Source organism: Brienomyrus brachyistius, chromosome 17, assembly GCF_023856365.1.
Source record: "Brienomyrus brachyistius isolate T26 chromosome 17, BBRACH_0.4, whole genome shotgun sequence".
Classification (NCBI taxonomy): domain Eukaryota; kingdom Metazoa; phylum Chordata; class Actinopteri; order Osteoglossiformes; family Mormyridae; genus Brienomyrus; species Brienomyrus brachyistius.
This window is the reverse complement of record NC_064549.1, coordinates 9,555,765-9,569,860: the sequence shown is the minus strand read 5'-3', so window position 1 is coordinate 9,569,860 and position 14,096 is coordinate 9,555,765. Positions and strand designations below refer to the sequence as shown.

The 14,096-nt window shown below is 43.6% G+C and overlaps 2 protein-coding genes across 7 annotated transcripts in view; one reads left to right on the top strand and one right to left on the bottom strand.

The window, feature by feature from the left end:
* Positions 1–7,973, top strand: part of LOC125711940 (Down syndrome cell adhesion molecule-like protein 1 homolog) — a 106,771-nt gene extending 98,798 nt beyond the window's left edge. Inside the window, exons 29-33 of one of the 2 annotated variants that reach the window (XM_048981397.1) lie at positions 278–396; positions 1,005–1,157; positions 1,280–1,474; positions 2,259–2,570; positions 3,133–7,973. In XM_048981397.1, the coding sequence (XP_048837354.1) occupies positions 278–396; positions 1,005–1,157; positions 1,280–1,474; positions 2,259–2,570; positions 3,133–3,614 (1,261 nt within the window). In that variant the 3' untranslated portion in view covers positions 3,615–7,973. Of the gene's footprint in view, positions 1–274; positions 397–1,004; positions 1,158–1,279; positions 1,475–2,258; positions 2,571–3,132 lie in introns of both variants that reach the window. The other variant, XM_048981396.1, reaches the window with a different exon arrangement.
* A 498-nt stretch (positions 7,974–8,471) lies between these two features.
* LOC125711941 (uncharacterized) overlaps positions 8,472–14,096 on the bottom strand; it is a 44,625-nt gene continuing 39,000 nt past the window's right edge. For 3 of the 5 annotated variants that reach the window (XR_007383165.1, XM_048981400.1, XM_048981399.1), the window contains 3 exons: positions 11,675–11,785; positions 10,157–10,199; positions 8,472–9,056 (listed from right to left, as the gene is read on the bottom strand). Coding sequence is in view for 3 of the 5 variants with exons in the window: in XM_048981400.1 (XP_048837357.1) it covers positions 8,938–9,056; positions 10,157–10,199; positions 11,675–11,785 (273 nt within the window). In the remaining 2 variants the exon portion in view is untranslated. Of the gene's footprint in view, positions 9,057–10,156; positions 10,240–11,674; positions 11,786–14,096 lie in introns of all 5 variants that reach the window. The other 2 variants (XR_007383166.1, XM_048981401.1) reach the window with 2 other exon arrangements.

Below are 14,096 nucleotides of genomic sequence, written 5' to 3'. Positions count from 1 at the left end.
GAATTTCTAGTTACACCCCCGCCATCTCCTTGGTCATCTTCATCTCGCGCTGTAATGGGTGTCTGCTTGAAGCGTTTCTTTGTGTGCTTCATTCTGCTTCGAAGCCCAGCAGTGAAGAAATGGGTGGAGTCCTTAAAAGAAACTCTCTGGCCTGTGCGTGTGCCTTGCCACAGTAGCACCGTCCCCTGGCCCCATGTAGCTCTTCCAGGGAGAGGTTACCGCGAGCTTAGCTGTGGCAGTGGAAATACTCTGTGCTTTTCTTTGCGTCCCGGAGCAGTAAGAACAATCGCAGCTTCGACACGCCGGTGAAGGGGCCACCACAGGGGCCTCGGCTGCACATCGACATCCCCCGCGTCCAGCTGCTGATCGAGGATAAGGAGGGCATCAAGCAACTCGGTCAGTGGGTGGGGGGGGTGACACTGAGGGTCACCAGGAGGGTAGGGGCTGGAGCAGGCGGGGACTCGGGTAGAAATGGGTCACAGTGGTGTTTCCTTTTTTTTGTGCTTTGATGAGATGACTATGAAGTAGCTGTCAGTGATAGGTAGTGTGTTGGGAATATAGGAAATATATTGGGAACGTCCTGGCTGCCTTTACTATCAGCTGCCTTTATTAATGTAGTAAATATTGCATTCATCACCGGCCATGATGATAACAGTGTTGTCAGTATTGGCTGATTATTGTGCATATTTTCCATGATATGGTTTGTGACATGGGGAGGTCACCTCATAACACAACCTTTATTGGCTGCCTACCTGGAAAGATCTGACTGCAGAGTCAACATGCAGGGCAAGCTGACCAACCAAAGCACACTGGACTCATCGGGGGTGGGGCTTAAGGCTCTAACAGAGCCTTGACAGTTATAGACAGAGTGAATAGAGATATACAGTATGAGAAAATAATATGTTCTTGGAATATTGAAGCATGTAATCCTATTCTTGTAGATCCCAGAAATAACATTATATCAGTGAAAATGAGTTTAATAGGGCCCCTTTAATCTTCGACAGGCGAGGACAAAGCTACTATTCCAGTGACGGACACAGAGTTCAGCCAATCAGTGAACCCTCAGAGCTTCTGCACAGGCGTGTCCGTGCACCACCCTGCCCTCATCCAGAACACCGGCCCTTTGATTGACATGTCCGACATCCGACCAGGAACCAGTAAGTGCCGTAAAAGGGAACAAACTGAAATCATCTCCAAATGGAGGTCAGCTAAGTAGGTGCAAATGACGAGAGTTGTTATATTTATTGCCAATGCATTGTCCCTTGTCTCCCTCTCTAAGACCCTGTATCCAGAAAGAGCGTGAAGTCAGCTCACAGCACACGGAATCGGTATTCCAGCCAATGGACCCTGACCAAGTGCCAGGCATCCACGCCAGCCCGCACCCTCACCTCTGACTGGCGCACGGTGGGCTCCCAGCACGGTATCACTGTGACAGAGAGCGACAGCTACAGCGCCAGCCTCTCCCAGGACACCGGTGAGGCCCAACTCTGACGCACTGGCACAGACTCACCTGCTCGCAATCAGATCTTTCCTAGAGCTTCCCTACACACTCATTGACATAGCAGTATGTCTTACTTTGACATTGTTGACATGTTTCTTCAAAGTAACGTGAAAATAAGGAGTCAACTAGGCACAAGTGTAGCTTGGGAGCTTCCAATGATTGCCCAGGTACAAGTGTAACCAATATGGGAGCAGGAGCTGTACAACTAACAAAGCAAGGACCCAATAAGACTATTCAAGGACCAGAAGTGCTACATTAGTAGAGGAGTTCATTGTACAGAATGGTCTGGAGGGATTTCTTGAAGGTGGAGAGGGAGTCTGATGAGTAGATATGGTTCAGCTGCTCATTCCTCCGTCAGAGGTCCACACAGGAGAAGAGATCCCAAAAGAATGCATGCTTATTTTCAAAGGATGTGTGGCTTGGGTTTATAGCGTGCACATTCATTGGCGTACATGCACACATGGTGAATTGCCTGCTCTGAAAGCAGAAGCAGACCTTTCTAAGGGACTGGCATGAATATATGTATATAAAGCTTGATGCCACCAGTCCATTGCACCTTAAAGGCAACTTCATCTGTTATGCAGTAGGCTAGCAAAGGATAGAAAACACACTGCATTGAAACTTATGGTAATGTGCACAGCATCTGTTGTTGGCCTGGTGTGTTAGAATCAGTAGAAGATCATCAATAGCCAGCTGCGATGTAAACGAGCTCCGTGATCCCCTGGCACGGCCCTCATGGTTCTTCGTTTCTCTGCAGACAAAGGCCGCAACAGCATGGTGTCAACGGAGAGTGCATCCTCAACCTACGAAGAGCTGGCCCGGGCCTACGAGCACGCCAAGCTGGAGGAGCACCTGCAGCACGCTAAATTCGAGATCACCGAGTGCTTCATCTCCGACAGCTCCTCCGACCAGATGACCACCGGCACCAACGATAACGCCGATAGCATGACCTCCATGAGTACGCCTTCCGAACCGGGTATCTGCCGCTTCACCGCCTCCCCGCCCAAGCCGCAGGACTATGACCGTGGCAAGAATGTGGCTGTGCCCATCCCCCACCGCGCCAACAAGAGTAAGTGTGCCTACATTGTCCATACTTATAAGGACCATCTACCCCCATTGAGTTACATTTTCTTGAGGTACTGTCTCAATTTTTGCTCTGAAATCAGGGCCCTAGTAATTCTCAGACATGGCGGCTGATTTTATTGAGGTGATGTCCTTGTAAACCAGAGTCCCATCCACATCACTCATTATCTTAAAGACACCTTAATTGCTACGCCTGCATGGCTCTAGTGAAGTGCTTGACTGTATAATTGGGGGGAATATTGTTGCTGCTTTGGAAAAAAGTATCACGTAAGGAACAAGCGCCGGTACCAACACTGACATTATCGTCAATAATTTCCTAATGTTGATTACGCTGTGCTTCTTGTATGGTGTTTGCCTTACCAGTGAGCTATACTGTGGTAACAGGTTGTGGCATCTGGTCTGGACATTACTCCACATGGCTAAAGCTGTTAGCATGCTCAGAAGCTTAGCAGACATCACTGCACGGTACCTTAAATGCTAAGCCTTACAATGTCCTTGGCTGCCCTTGTGCCATTCATAAACTTCTCCGACTCTCCTTTGTCTGGTAGGTGACTACTGTAACCTCCCTCTCTACATGAAGACGGATCCCTTTTTCCGCAAGCAGGCAGAGCTTCACGATCCGTGCCCCGTGGTGCCCCCCCGCGAGGCCTCTATCCGCAGCCTGGCCGCCCGGGCCTACCACACGCAGGCTCGGCACATGACTTTGGACCCAGGCAAGCAGCAGGCGCTCACGCTGGGCCACGGCGGGCTGGGAGGGTTGAGCGGAGCCGGGGCCAGCGGAGGATTAGGGGGCAGTTCGGGCACTGCCACGCTGCCCCAGCGGACTCTGACCATGCCTGGCCCCTCGGCCCAGAGTACCACCTCCACCACTGCTGCCATGGCAGCCAGCGCTGGGTCTGGCAGTAATCCCACTTCTGCCACCAAAATGGCTGGCTCCAGAGACTCCTTGCTGGAGAGCAGCTCATCTGGACTGGGCAGACTGCAGAAGCAAGGAGCTGGGGCCTACTCCAAGTCTTACACCCTGGTGTAGGCCTCTGGAGCTGAGAAGGGGGGGAGGGGGGCATGTGAACACTGGGGGCCTGAGCTTTGGCTGGGCGTACACTGTTGGTGTCAATAGAAGCGAGGGGCACAGGGGCAGGCAGAGATCTGACTCCGACACAGCAGTGGGATCTATACAGCACAGGCACTCGTTCGTTTGTCTCTTGCTTTCTTTCTCTTTTCTTCATCCCTCTTTCCCAGAATCATGCCAAACCTAACATCATTATTATCACCGGGATTAATCTCCGCTCCTCGAATCCTCCTATAATGGTATTGACTTCATTTCTTTCAGTTTATCTCTCTCCCCCGTTGGCGGAGGGCACTACGACGTTTATGCGCGAGAGGCTTTCTGCATATGCTAGTCCCAAAGTAAGCGAAAATGAAGCATATAAGAGCTGTATAGTTATCACCTATACCTTTATAGATGTTTTAAAATGTCAGAAATGCCCCCCCCCCCCGCCAAAATCTGTAACTGTTCCGATAACATGGTGCATCGGTGCGGAAAGTACTTCAGCATAAAGCTCACCAGTGTCTTTCCCAGCTGCCTCCAGTTCACCCAGCTCCCCTCTCCCCTGGTCACACGTATTTCAGAATGAATTCCAAGCTTGTGACCTCAGCCGTCTGTTCACGTCTGTGAGATTTCCTATTCCATGCAATTTACGAGGAAAAAAATACAGTATTGAAGGTTTTTTTTTTTTATTAACAAACATAGAAAGATTTCAAAAGTACGAAGTTATCTTTGAGGTGGGCGAATGAGAACTGTTTCTCCGAAGGATTTTTTTCTTTTAAAAAAAATATAAACTCATGTGCACTAAAAGAGGGTGAATGGAACCTAAGAGCTGTTGCAAGCCTACATGTGTGTGCGTGTGTGTGTGTGTGTGTGTATGTATATGTGTAAATATATATGTATACATGTGATCAACACACGTTGAAGGTCCCTTTCACATCAGTTTATAACTTTCCATATTTCCTGGCAGTGTCCACATCAGGAGTCATGCATCAACTTTGTCTCCCCCCCCCCCCCCCCCTTCCCCCACTCCCACGAGAATCTGCAGAACCAGGCTTCCGTGGAGATTAACAGTCGTCCATCACGTGACTTTCTCGCACGCTATCACCTCATGCTCATCGTGTCCTCGTGCCAGTGACCGTGTGTGTCGTCATCACGGGGGGTGCGGGTCCTTCATCTCTGCTTGGTGTTACCACCCCCCTCCCCTCCCTTGACTCTTTCTGCCCAGAGATCACCCCCTCCCCCCCCCCCCCATGCGTGCTGCCCTCTGGAGTCTCACTGTGACAGGCTTGCGGCCTCTCCCCAACAGATGGACTGACAGAGAGGTGCTATGGACACCGAGTGAACGAGGATAGAGATCCTGCTGCAGCAGAGTTGCTTTTTATTTCCGTCGTTCTTTACTTCCGTGACATTTAACTCCACTGTTCATCTTTTCTTGTCCGCGCCCTTTGCTTACTCGCCTAACGGAAAGTATTTAAATTGTTCACTTCTGCTTTTCCTGAGAGGCAGGGCAGTGGACCGGGATGGCCATATTGGGGTGGGGGGTGGGGGGGGGGATTAGATAATAGAATATGTTGATTTGGAAGGAAGTCGGTGTTTTAATTTCAGTTGGTCTGGAAACATGTTATTTCCCCTCTTATTCTATACCCAAAGCTGATCCCTGTTTCACTGAAAAAGCAACAACAAACCATAAGGAATTCAATTGAAAATTTCACATCAGGGCTCCTGCAATACAAAAATATATATTATAATATTTGAGATCTACAAAAAAAAAGTATATACATATATATTTCTATCTAAATATATAGAGAAATATATAAATGGTGGACAAAATGTGAGATGTGAAGCTGTGTTGATAAAAAAAAAATATTAACGAGACAATCGTTCGGTGTGTAGAGCTGCAAGGTGTGTAGAAGAGTGAGGAATAGGGGAAGAGGACAGGAGGGAGTGGAAACTGTAGAGGAAGAATGAATGAGAGATATTCAGAGAAAAGGAGAGCGGAATAGGAGGAGATAGTCGAACAAGAAAAGGTCAGGTCTGTTCCAGGGGTCGTTAGGTGTCCTACAGTCATAGCAAAAGGCTGTTTCATTTCAAGGTGCACAATTTTACAGCAAGTAATGAATAAGGTGCTTAGAAATGAAAAGCTTCCTCTGCATTATTAAAAAAAAAAATTCGTTTTACTGCAGCGTTTTTGGTCTCTATATATTTTGTATGTGTTTGCACACAAATGTGGGAATGTATAAGAAAAAAAAAAAAATCCCATTCAAAGAGAAATTCAAGCGTAGGGTTCTTCATAGGCTTGATACATGATGATCCTCTCTGAAGCGAGCTTTCAGGAGCTGTAGCATGTTATAATCATTGTTTTCACTTTTGAGAAAAAAAATTATTAAAGCAATGTTTTAATAACTGAAATATTGTGGAATAGCAGACGAGATGCACTGCACTGTGGTGCCATTGTCAGTTATTAAGTAACTTTATTTCTAACGAATTATGCACTGCATCCCTGTTTGTTCTTGTTTTTAGAATGACATAGAAAATATTTTGGATACTGGTGCAATTGTAACTGGTAAATTGAACAGCGGTTCTATGTCAATGTGAAAGTTTGTGGCTTATTGACAAGTTGCTCCAATACCAGCTAGAACTCATTAGCCCTGGAGGAACAGACCTGACCAGCCCCAGAACATTCTTGGCCCATTCTAGTCTGATAAAAATAAGGGGTTGCAGTCCATGGACTTCCATCTAAAGAGAGACTAGAATTGAGGGAACCGAGGTGAATGAGGCTTTAATGGTGAGCTGGACAGGTTTTTTTTGTGGAACGGCCAGCGCTCAGGTGGGCAGCAAGCCCCTAGGTTACTGCAACCCTGCTACCACAGGTGGGGCCTCTCGGGTCTCTGTGAGTGGAGGGATAGACGACTTCAGGGACAGATCATAGCTGCTTGCACACAGCACCACCTAACTGTGCAGCCCAGCTACAGCTGTGCAGTACATCCACCAGACTCTGGACCTAAGAATCATCACATTAGCCAGAGTTTCTCTCTGTTATCGCAAGACTCAGCCCCGACATACAGTAGTAATCACAAACAGCCTGGTTAAAGACAGAGGCTTGTGGTGACATTCTGTACACATCAGCCCTAACATCTTGTCTCTGTAAAACAGGTCAACTTCTAGTGCTGTGAAAAAAAAGTAAAGATGAAACAGAAAAAGTATGACTTTAATGTTTTGGAGATGATCCAGTGTATTTCCTGACATATGTTCTTGAACAAGATACATCCTGTTCTTCAAGACCAAAATGAGTTCAAGAGACAGTGGGTGTAATGTTATCGTTCTTCAAAACTCTTCACACCCCGTCTCATGTTAATGATGAACTCTTTATTTACTGCTCCTCATGTTCTACATTTACTGGGCAGAACAAGGTCTGCTTCTAAAATAATATCCTTTTTTTTTTTTTGTTATGACTGTAGATACGGAAATTTTCCTTTTTAATTTATGTTAATGTAATCTTGGTTACAAGAAAGGCAGTGGTGTCATGCTATGGAGCAGGCCAGTTTAGTAAATTGAAATCAGGGACTCCCTCGCTCCAACCAATCACACGAAGGAGCTGTGTGAAAATTGGGCGGAGTCAGGAAACAATCCCCTTCCTTACCCACCCAGTTCACCCTGCCCATTTTTTTCTACATGCCCCTTATCCTTGACCAATCGGACCCCTGTCCTTTCCCTCCAACCCTAACCCTTCTCAACATTATTTATAAACAAAAAATAGACTCTTGTATATAAGAAACGGTTTTGTATAAATAATAACTATTTTCGTCATCTCCAGAATAAACCAGGGCACAGCTTAAGGTTTGATGTTATAACTTAAAAAATACATGGGGTATAAAAGGAAAAGAATTAACAAAAATAATTTACACCTTAATTTCTGAGTGGGGCATAACAAACCAGAATAGAAAATAGTGTCTGGCTTTTACATTCATATATTTATTTTGTTTTTGATTATTATTATTATTATTATTATTATTAATTAATTAATTAATTAATTAATTACTTTTGTTGCATTTATATTACTTTTATGTCATGGTTTTGTTTTTTAAGATTTTCTTTTCACTTTTTTTCTTGAAGAAAAAAGGCATTGCATGCACTGAATATTTTGCTGGTTAAAAAAGAAAAGAGAAAAAAACAAAACCTGAAAAAGATAAAATAGCGAAGGGATTCCTAAACTTTTATTCAAAAAGTTGCTTCTATTTGCAATTGCTTGTGTTTAACTATACATTCTTTTCTATGAAAACAAAACAAAAAAGAAAAAAGACTATTCCAACACCTTGTGCAATAAAGCTATCTTTCTATGAATGAGGCATCGTTGTCCATATTTAATTTGCGACGAGTGTGTGTGCATGTCGCAATGCTAAGGCAGCTGCAAAAGCCATATTGCGGTGATGTGACTGGTCTAAGAATTAAGGAAATATATTTATTATGACGGGAAAACAATGGTGAAGAAAATTTGATTCAGAAATGCAGTGGTTGTTTTTTTCATATAAAAGATTAACAAAATACAAAGGTACAGATACTGCATTCTCCATTAAAGTACACAACTTTGTAGGGTAAAACTCCTGTACATTACTATAAAAGCGGGTGGATGTTTACTCTTTAGCTTTGTGGCTTTTAGAAAGGAACTTCTTGACCTCTAAACCCACCAAGGTCACAGCACATTCCAACACATTCGTTTTTAGTGCATCCATTAAAACAAAATCAAAGATTATATTGACGGTCTTGCAAATAGGAATTTCTATTGTACTTATGTGTAGCTCATTTAGAGACGGTCTTATTATAATGAAGACTTCAGGCATGTAAATTTCCTGGTGTGTTTATTGATGCTGTAAGCGTCCACGCATGTCCCCGTGATCACACGCTCCTCTCCACGACAGCACTGCTTCAACAGCCAGAGTACTCATTGAGAAATGTTACGCTTTCTGCCAGGTGCCGGACCACACGCATGGTAATGCTCTCATGCAGTGAAAAATAAATGCAGTTACCATTAAAAAGCCTGGCTGCAGAAACAAGCACAAGGAGACATTTGCTTAAACACAAAATGGGAGATGATGATAAAATGCTTGAATAAACTTACTCATTCAGGTCAAGATAAAAAATCCTTTTAGCAATTTTTAGCTTAAAATGAAAATAAAAGCAGCAAAACTGTTGGGTTAGGACTGATAAATAAAGTGAAAATGAGAGGCAGTGACAGAAATGGTCAAATGAAAATGGTGTGTAACTGCGTGTGTAAATGACAAGGTTTCTCCAAGCGGCTCTCGGTCCATCACTTCTGGCGGTTTTTCTTCTGCTGGTACCTCCTGAACTGGGTCTGGATTGCAGTGGCTGCTTTGTTCTTGCTGGTAAGGCACGCAGGAGAACACTGACAGCTACCCGAGGGCAAGTCTGAAGGCACGGAAAGAAAAAAAGGAGAACTGTTTTGGGTGCCATAAATTTAATTTTGCAAGCCCTGCTTAGTCAGCAAAGTGTTTCAAGCCCCCTTGAAGCATGTTAAGACAATGATCCCCTTCAGCTTCTACTAGGCCAGCAAAGCCCTTGGTTACCAGGTTTTTTGAGACGGAGGAGATTAATATGGACTTAAATTAAAGGGCTTTTCAGTTCCTTTATAACGAGCATAAATAATAGATATACATTATATGGACAAAAGTACTGGGACACCTGGCCATTATACCACCAGGAACTTTTGTGACATCCCATTCTAAATCCATAGGCATCAAAATGGAGTTGGTCGCCCCTTTGCAGCTGTAAGAGCTGCCACTCTTCTGGGAAATCCACAAGATTCTGGCGTCTGTTTGGGCATTTTTGCCAGAAGAGCATTTAGGTCAGGTCAGGCACTGATGGATGTGAAGGCCTGGCTCACAATCTCTGTTTTAGTTCATCCCAAAGGTGTTCAGTGGGGTTGAGGTCAGGGCTCTTCCACACCGAACTCCCCCAGCCATATCTTTGTGGGCCTTCCTTTGGGCACTGGGGCACAGTCATGCTGGAACTGAAAAGGGTCCTTCCCCAAACCGTTCCCACAAAGCATAAAATGGTCCCGAACATGTTGTTATACATATCAAAAACATTTTGAACAATTCTATATTTATGCCTATGTATTTAGAATGGAATATATTTTTTTTATAGAATCTAAAAATAAACATCTCTAAGGTTTTGTCCTTCATGAATTTTCTTCTTTACGGATAAATAAAAATACATGTTTCACTTCATAACAAAATACCATGACTGCCTTCTGATGGCTCAGATAGTTATACATGGATATGTAGGTTTCTCGTGGCATGTCAAATAAAAAAAAATCTATTGTTTAGATTAGTGTTACAGTCCTATATACAGTCCTATATAATTTCATTGTAGGACAGTATGTACAACACAGGAGACATTAAAGTCTGCCTTTACATGAACAGCCCTGTACAGACTAATGCGCGTATTGTAGCACACTGCAATAGTGCCTCTAAATGTTTTCTGAGTCTCTCCTAATTCACACTCACCCGTCACGTACCCATTTCCACTGTTCCGTCGCATGCTGGCAAACTGTAAAACAGGACACAGCGTCAGCACCAGTGCACACGATCTAGGGGGCAGATACCAGCATAAACTTCAGGGAATTATGTGAATAAAACTGTTAGGGATGCATGACTTTGCATGATAATGGCTGGGATTACAAGGAAATTAGAAAAACTGCATTATATACCCTATGTGCAACATGCATACCACAAACATCCTAGGTCCACCAATTAATTAATATATTTAATGCATTTATCTCTCAATAGATGTACGTGGAGAATTAAGAGACCACATAACTATGTTTGGATTAGTCCTTGTTAGCTGTTTACATAGTTGGAACTGTTCAGTTGCATGGATGCAACTACATAATTTGCTAATGTTCTTAGCAACTATGCTTTTGGGAAACGTACCCCTGTGTAGTGAAAGAAACACACACAGAAAAACAAAAACACAAAGTGATTCGAAAACATTAATGTTACGTCACACAGCCCACATGCATTTTTTCCACCTGCCATATTTGTCTTGTCCACAATCGATCTCCAGAAAAAAAAAACAAAGCAGTCAATTATGTGGCATCTGCAAACATTTAACCTGTCGACAGTGAATCCCACTGGGTCCAAGAAAAGAATTATACTGTGTTCCTTTCTTGTGCCAGAAAAGCTGTGTATTTTTTGCCTGGCCTGTTTTGAGCTAAGGGGACCGTTTGTGCTGTGACAGATATTTCGTTCACACAGATTACACAACCAGTTTCATCTTACCTCAAACAAGCTGGCTGCTGTGTGAAATGAAACATTCCTAAGAATGTATAGAAAAACAATGATTTCTTCTGGACTTCTGTTGTTATTTTTAACTTGTTTTTGTACTTTGATTGTAAGTCTCTTTGGACTTTTTGTTTTTTGCCTGAAACTTTATTATTATTTATCTATTTGATGTTAGTTTTTAGCTACTATATTTATTCGACCCTGTTATGCTGCTGCTGTTTACATGCAAACATGTTGCACTCTGTATATAGACCCTCTGCAGCCCTCCTGTTTTGCAGTGTGCTGTGTTTTGTACTTTACGCACTGCGAAAACTCTCCATCGTCATTGCTGATGTATGTTGGACCAGGTCCTGCATGACGCTATTTCTTAGCATCCATATACAGATATACAGTGATATGACAATAAGGTCCACTTGACTTGACTTGACTTGAGGCGTTCAAACTGAATGTCACAGTTAAATTCGCAGTGCAACATCGCCGGCAGAAACATCCCTGGCACATGTAATCGATGGGAGGTGATTTGCTTTTCTGTTCTGTTCCCAGATGAATGCATCTCCTTCCTGTGCATGAGTTTTCACATCCTGGTGCACCGATCATGGAAGTCTACAGACGAATGTCCCCCCATATGGCTCCCTTGTCCGTCTGCCTATCACTGGTTGTCCAGCAGTTGAGGAGAAGAGGACTTATACAGTTGAGTGCCATTTGGCCTGGCCATCACCTACTGGGTCAGGGGGCACTGACCTCATCGGTCCGACTGCTGCGGCGACTCTGAGAGACATAATGCACCCGCCACGGCATTGGCTGGGACACCACATAGGGCAGGACGTCTGGGTGCAACAAGCTCAATCCAACCTGGCAGAGGAATGCAGAATAGTTACTCATACTTTGAAAGGCCTTAAGTAGTAATCAAAGTACCACAGCAAAGCTTAAGATCTGCCATACTCAAATAGTAACAATGTATATAAATAAAGTATTCAAACATCTCATGCAGGTAAACCAGCAAACCAGAATGTGAAGGGATATTACGCGACTTGACTATGTGAGTGTGAGAGAAACACTGTTTTCGCTCATCCTTGGTTGGGGGATTGAAGTCCACCCATTGGAGTTTTACTTGCACAAAAATGATTGGTTGAGAGAGATAACCAATCAGATTATAGAGGAGGTGGGGCCAAGTAACTAGAGGAGGTGGGACTAAGACATCTGATTGGTTGGTCCTACCTCCTCTACAATCTGACTCGTTTTGTCCTCACAACATTTTTGTGTAAAATTCATATGAGCTTGAATTCCACACCTGCTCTCTGGAGTCATTTCCTTCACGTTCTGTGTTTATCTCCCAAAGTTCACAGATGTGCAGTCAGGGGAACTGGTGCCCCTAAAAAGCCATGTGATGGACTGGAATACCATCCAGGGTGTCTCCTGGTCTAGGCTACCTAGAATAGGCTTCTCCACTCTCCCCACCATGAACCTGTACTGGGTAAGTGGCTAGAAGATGGATGTCGGAGAGGACGACTTGATGTCGTTTCCCCTCATAGTTGCCTTCTCCTGAATTTACTTCTATTAATAAAGAGCAAAGCACAGGCAGCTTCATTCTGTCCTGAGTACAATGAGAACAAGGGTGATATTTGGCGTTCGTAAGAACTCGGCTGTCCTCATTGCGTTTTCAGTCGCTGATGTGCAGACAGGAGCCATCAGCTCTTCCCCAAGCTTGCGTTACTTCAGTTTGCACTTGCTCATGTCCGCACATGTGCAGCTCTGGAAACACGGGGCTCCCTTCACGCATGTGTGCATGCAGATGCCTGTTTGCGCTGCTGGGATGTCCCTGGCGCGTGCGTTTATCCGGCTTGTGGGCAGTGATTTGATTAGTGCTAAACCACCATGTCCCTGGCTTGATTATATTAACTCTACTGGGGACGACGCTCCCAAACACAGTAGATCCAGTTACTGTCTCAGGGCGAGTGACCGTGGCTCCCATCTTAATTCATGGGTTTTGTAACTTCAGCATGACTTTTGTGCTCTATTGCATTAGTAAATCTACTGTACAGCATACAGTGTCTTTTCTTGCTTGAGTTCGAAGTTCACCTAACCCAAAGGACACCATGAGTATAAGTCGTAATCTAATTTACAGCTTACTGAGTATTATTCAATAAGATTAGTGACAAAAGGGCGACATATTAAGTAGGGATGAGTCGACATTGCCGCATATCGAAATATTTCAGATTGTCTATCAGATAATAAAAAATCGAAAAAAATCTAATAATAAATGAGACATTTTAAAATATTATTTAGCAGCAATATAATTGTCACTCGTCTGTTCTCTAATAAGTTAGTGGTTTGTTAGATCTTAAGTTCGCAGCCTCAGCTTTTTGCATGAGCACTGCCTGTGCTGTGCGAGCCAATCATCCCTGCTCATTCATCAGCAGTGTGGCGTAGGCCTATTTGTGAGAAGTTTAACAAAAATTAGTGAGGAGCACAAAAGCCAACAAGAACTGCTCCCCAAAAGGCATTCCTCTTCCGCTACATGGAAATATCCTGGATTCCATACAAACGGTATAGAGCAAAAGCTTTGTGTCCGTTGGCAACATGCTATTGCTGTTAATTTAATATATACACTTAAGTTCTCAAGGTCGTCGTTAAAATTTTCTTGAAATTCTCAAAATTCAGTTAACAGAATGTGAACTACCGACTTGCTTTTCCCACTACAGACGCACTTTCTTGGTAGATAAATTCTATTTGGTTGTAGTTAATTTTGAGTACATTTTCAACTCCCTTTTTGTTTTTAAAATATTTCAACATTTATCACAAACATTTCAAATATCACAGTGTGAGTTTCTTGCCAATATAGTTCACCCCTAGTTTCAAGGCTGCGTTCTGTGTTCTAAGACTTTAAGTTATCCTTTTGCAGCGACGAATGATCTCATTTTGTATGGAAATAAATGAATGGAGAAGCCTATAAGCTAATATACGATTAGAATATACACTGGGCGATTAAACATTATTGAATCTTACTGCACCTGCTAAAGCTGACTCTTCGGTTTACTTTAATTTCAGTTTCAACTTTATATAGGCATGTTCAAACTTTTTAATATTATATGTGTCACGATCGCGGGCGTGCTGAGCGGCGATCATGAGGGTTGGCTGGTAAGGAGCAGTCGGACAGGCAAAT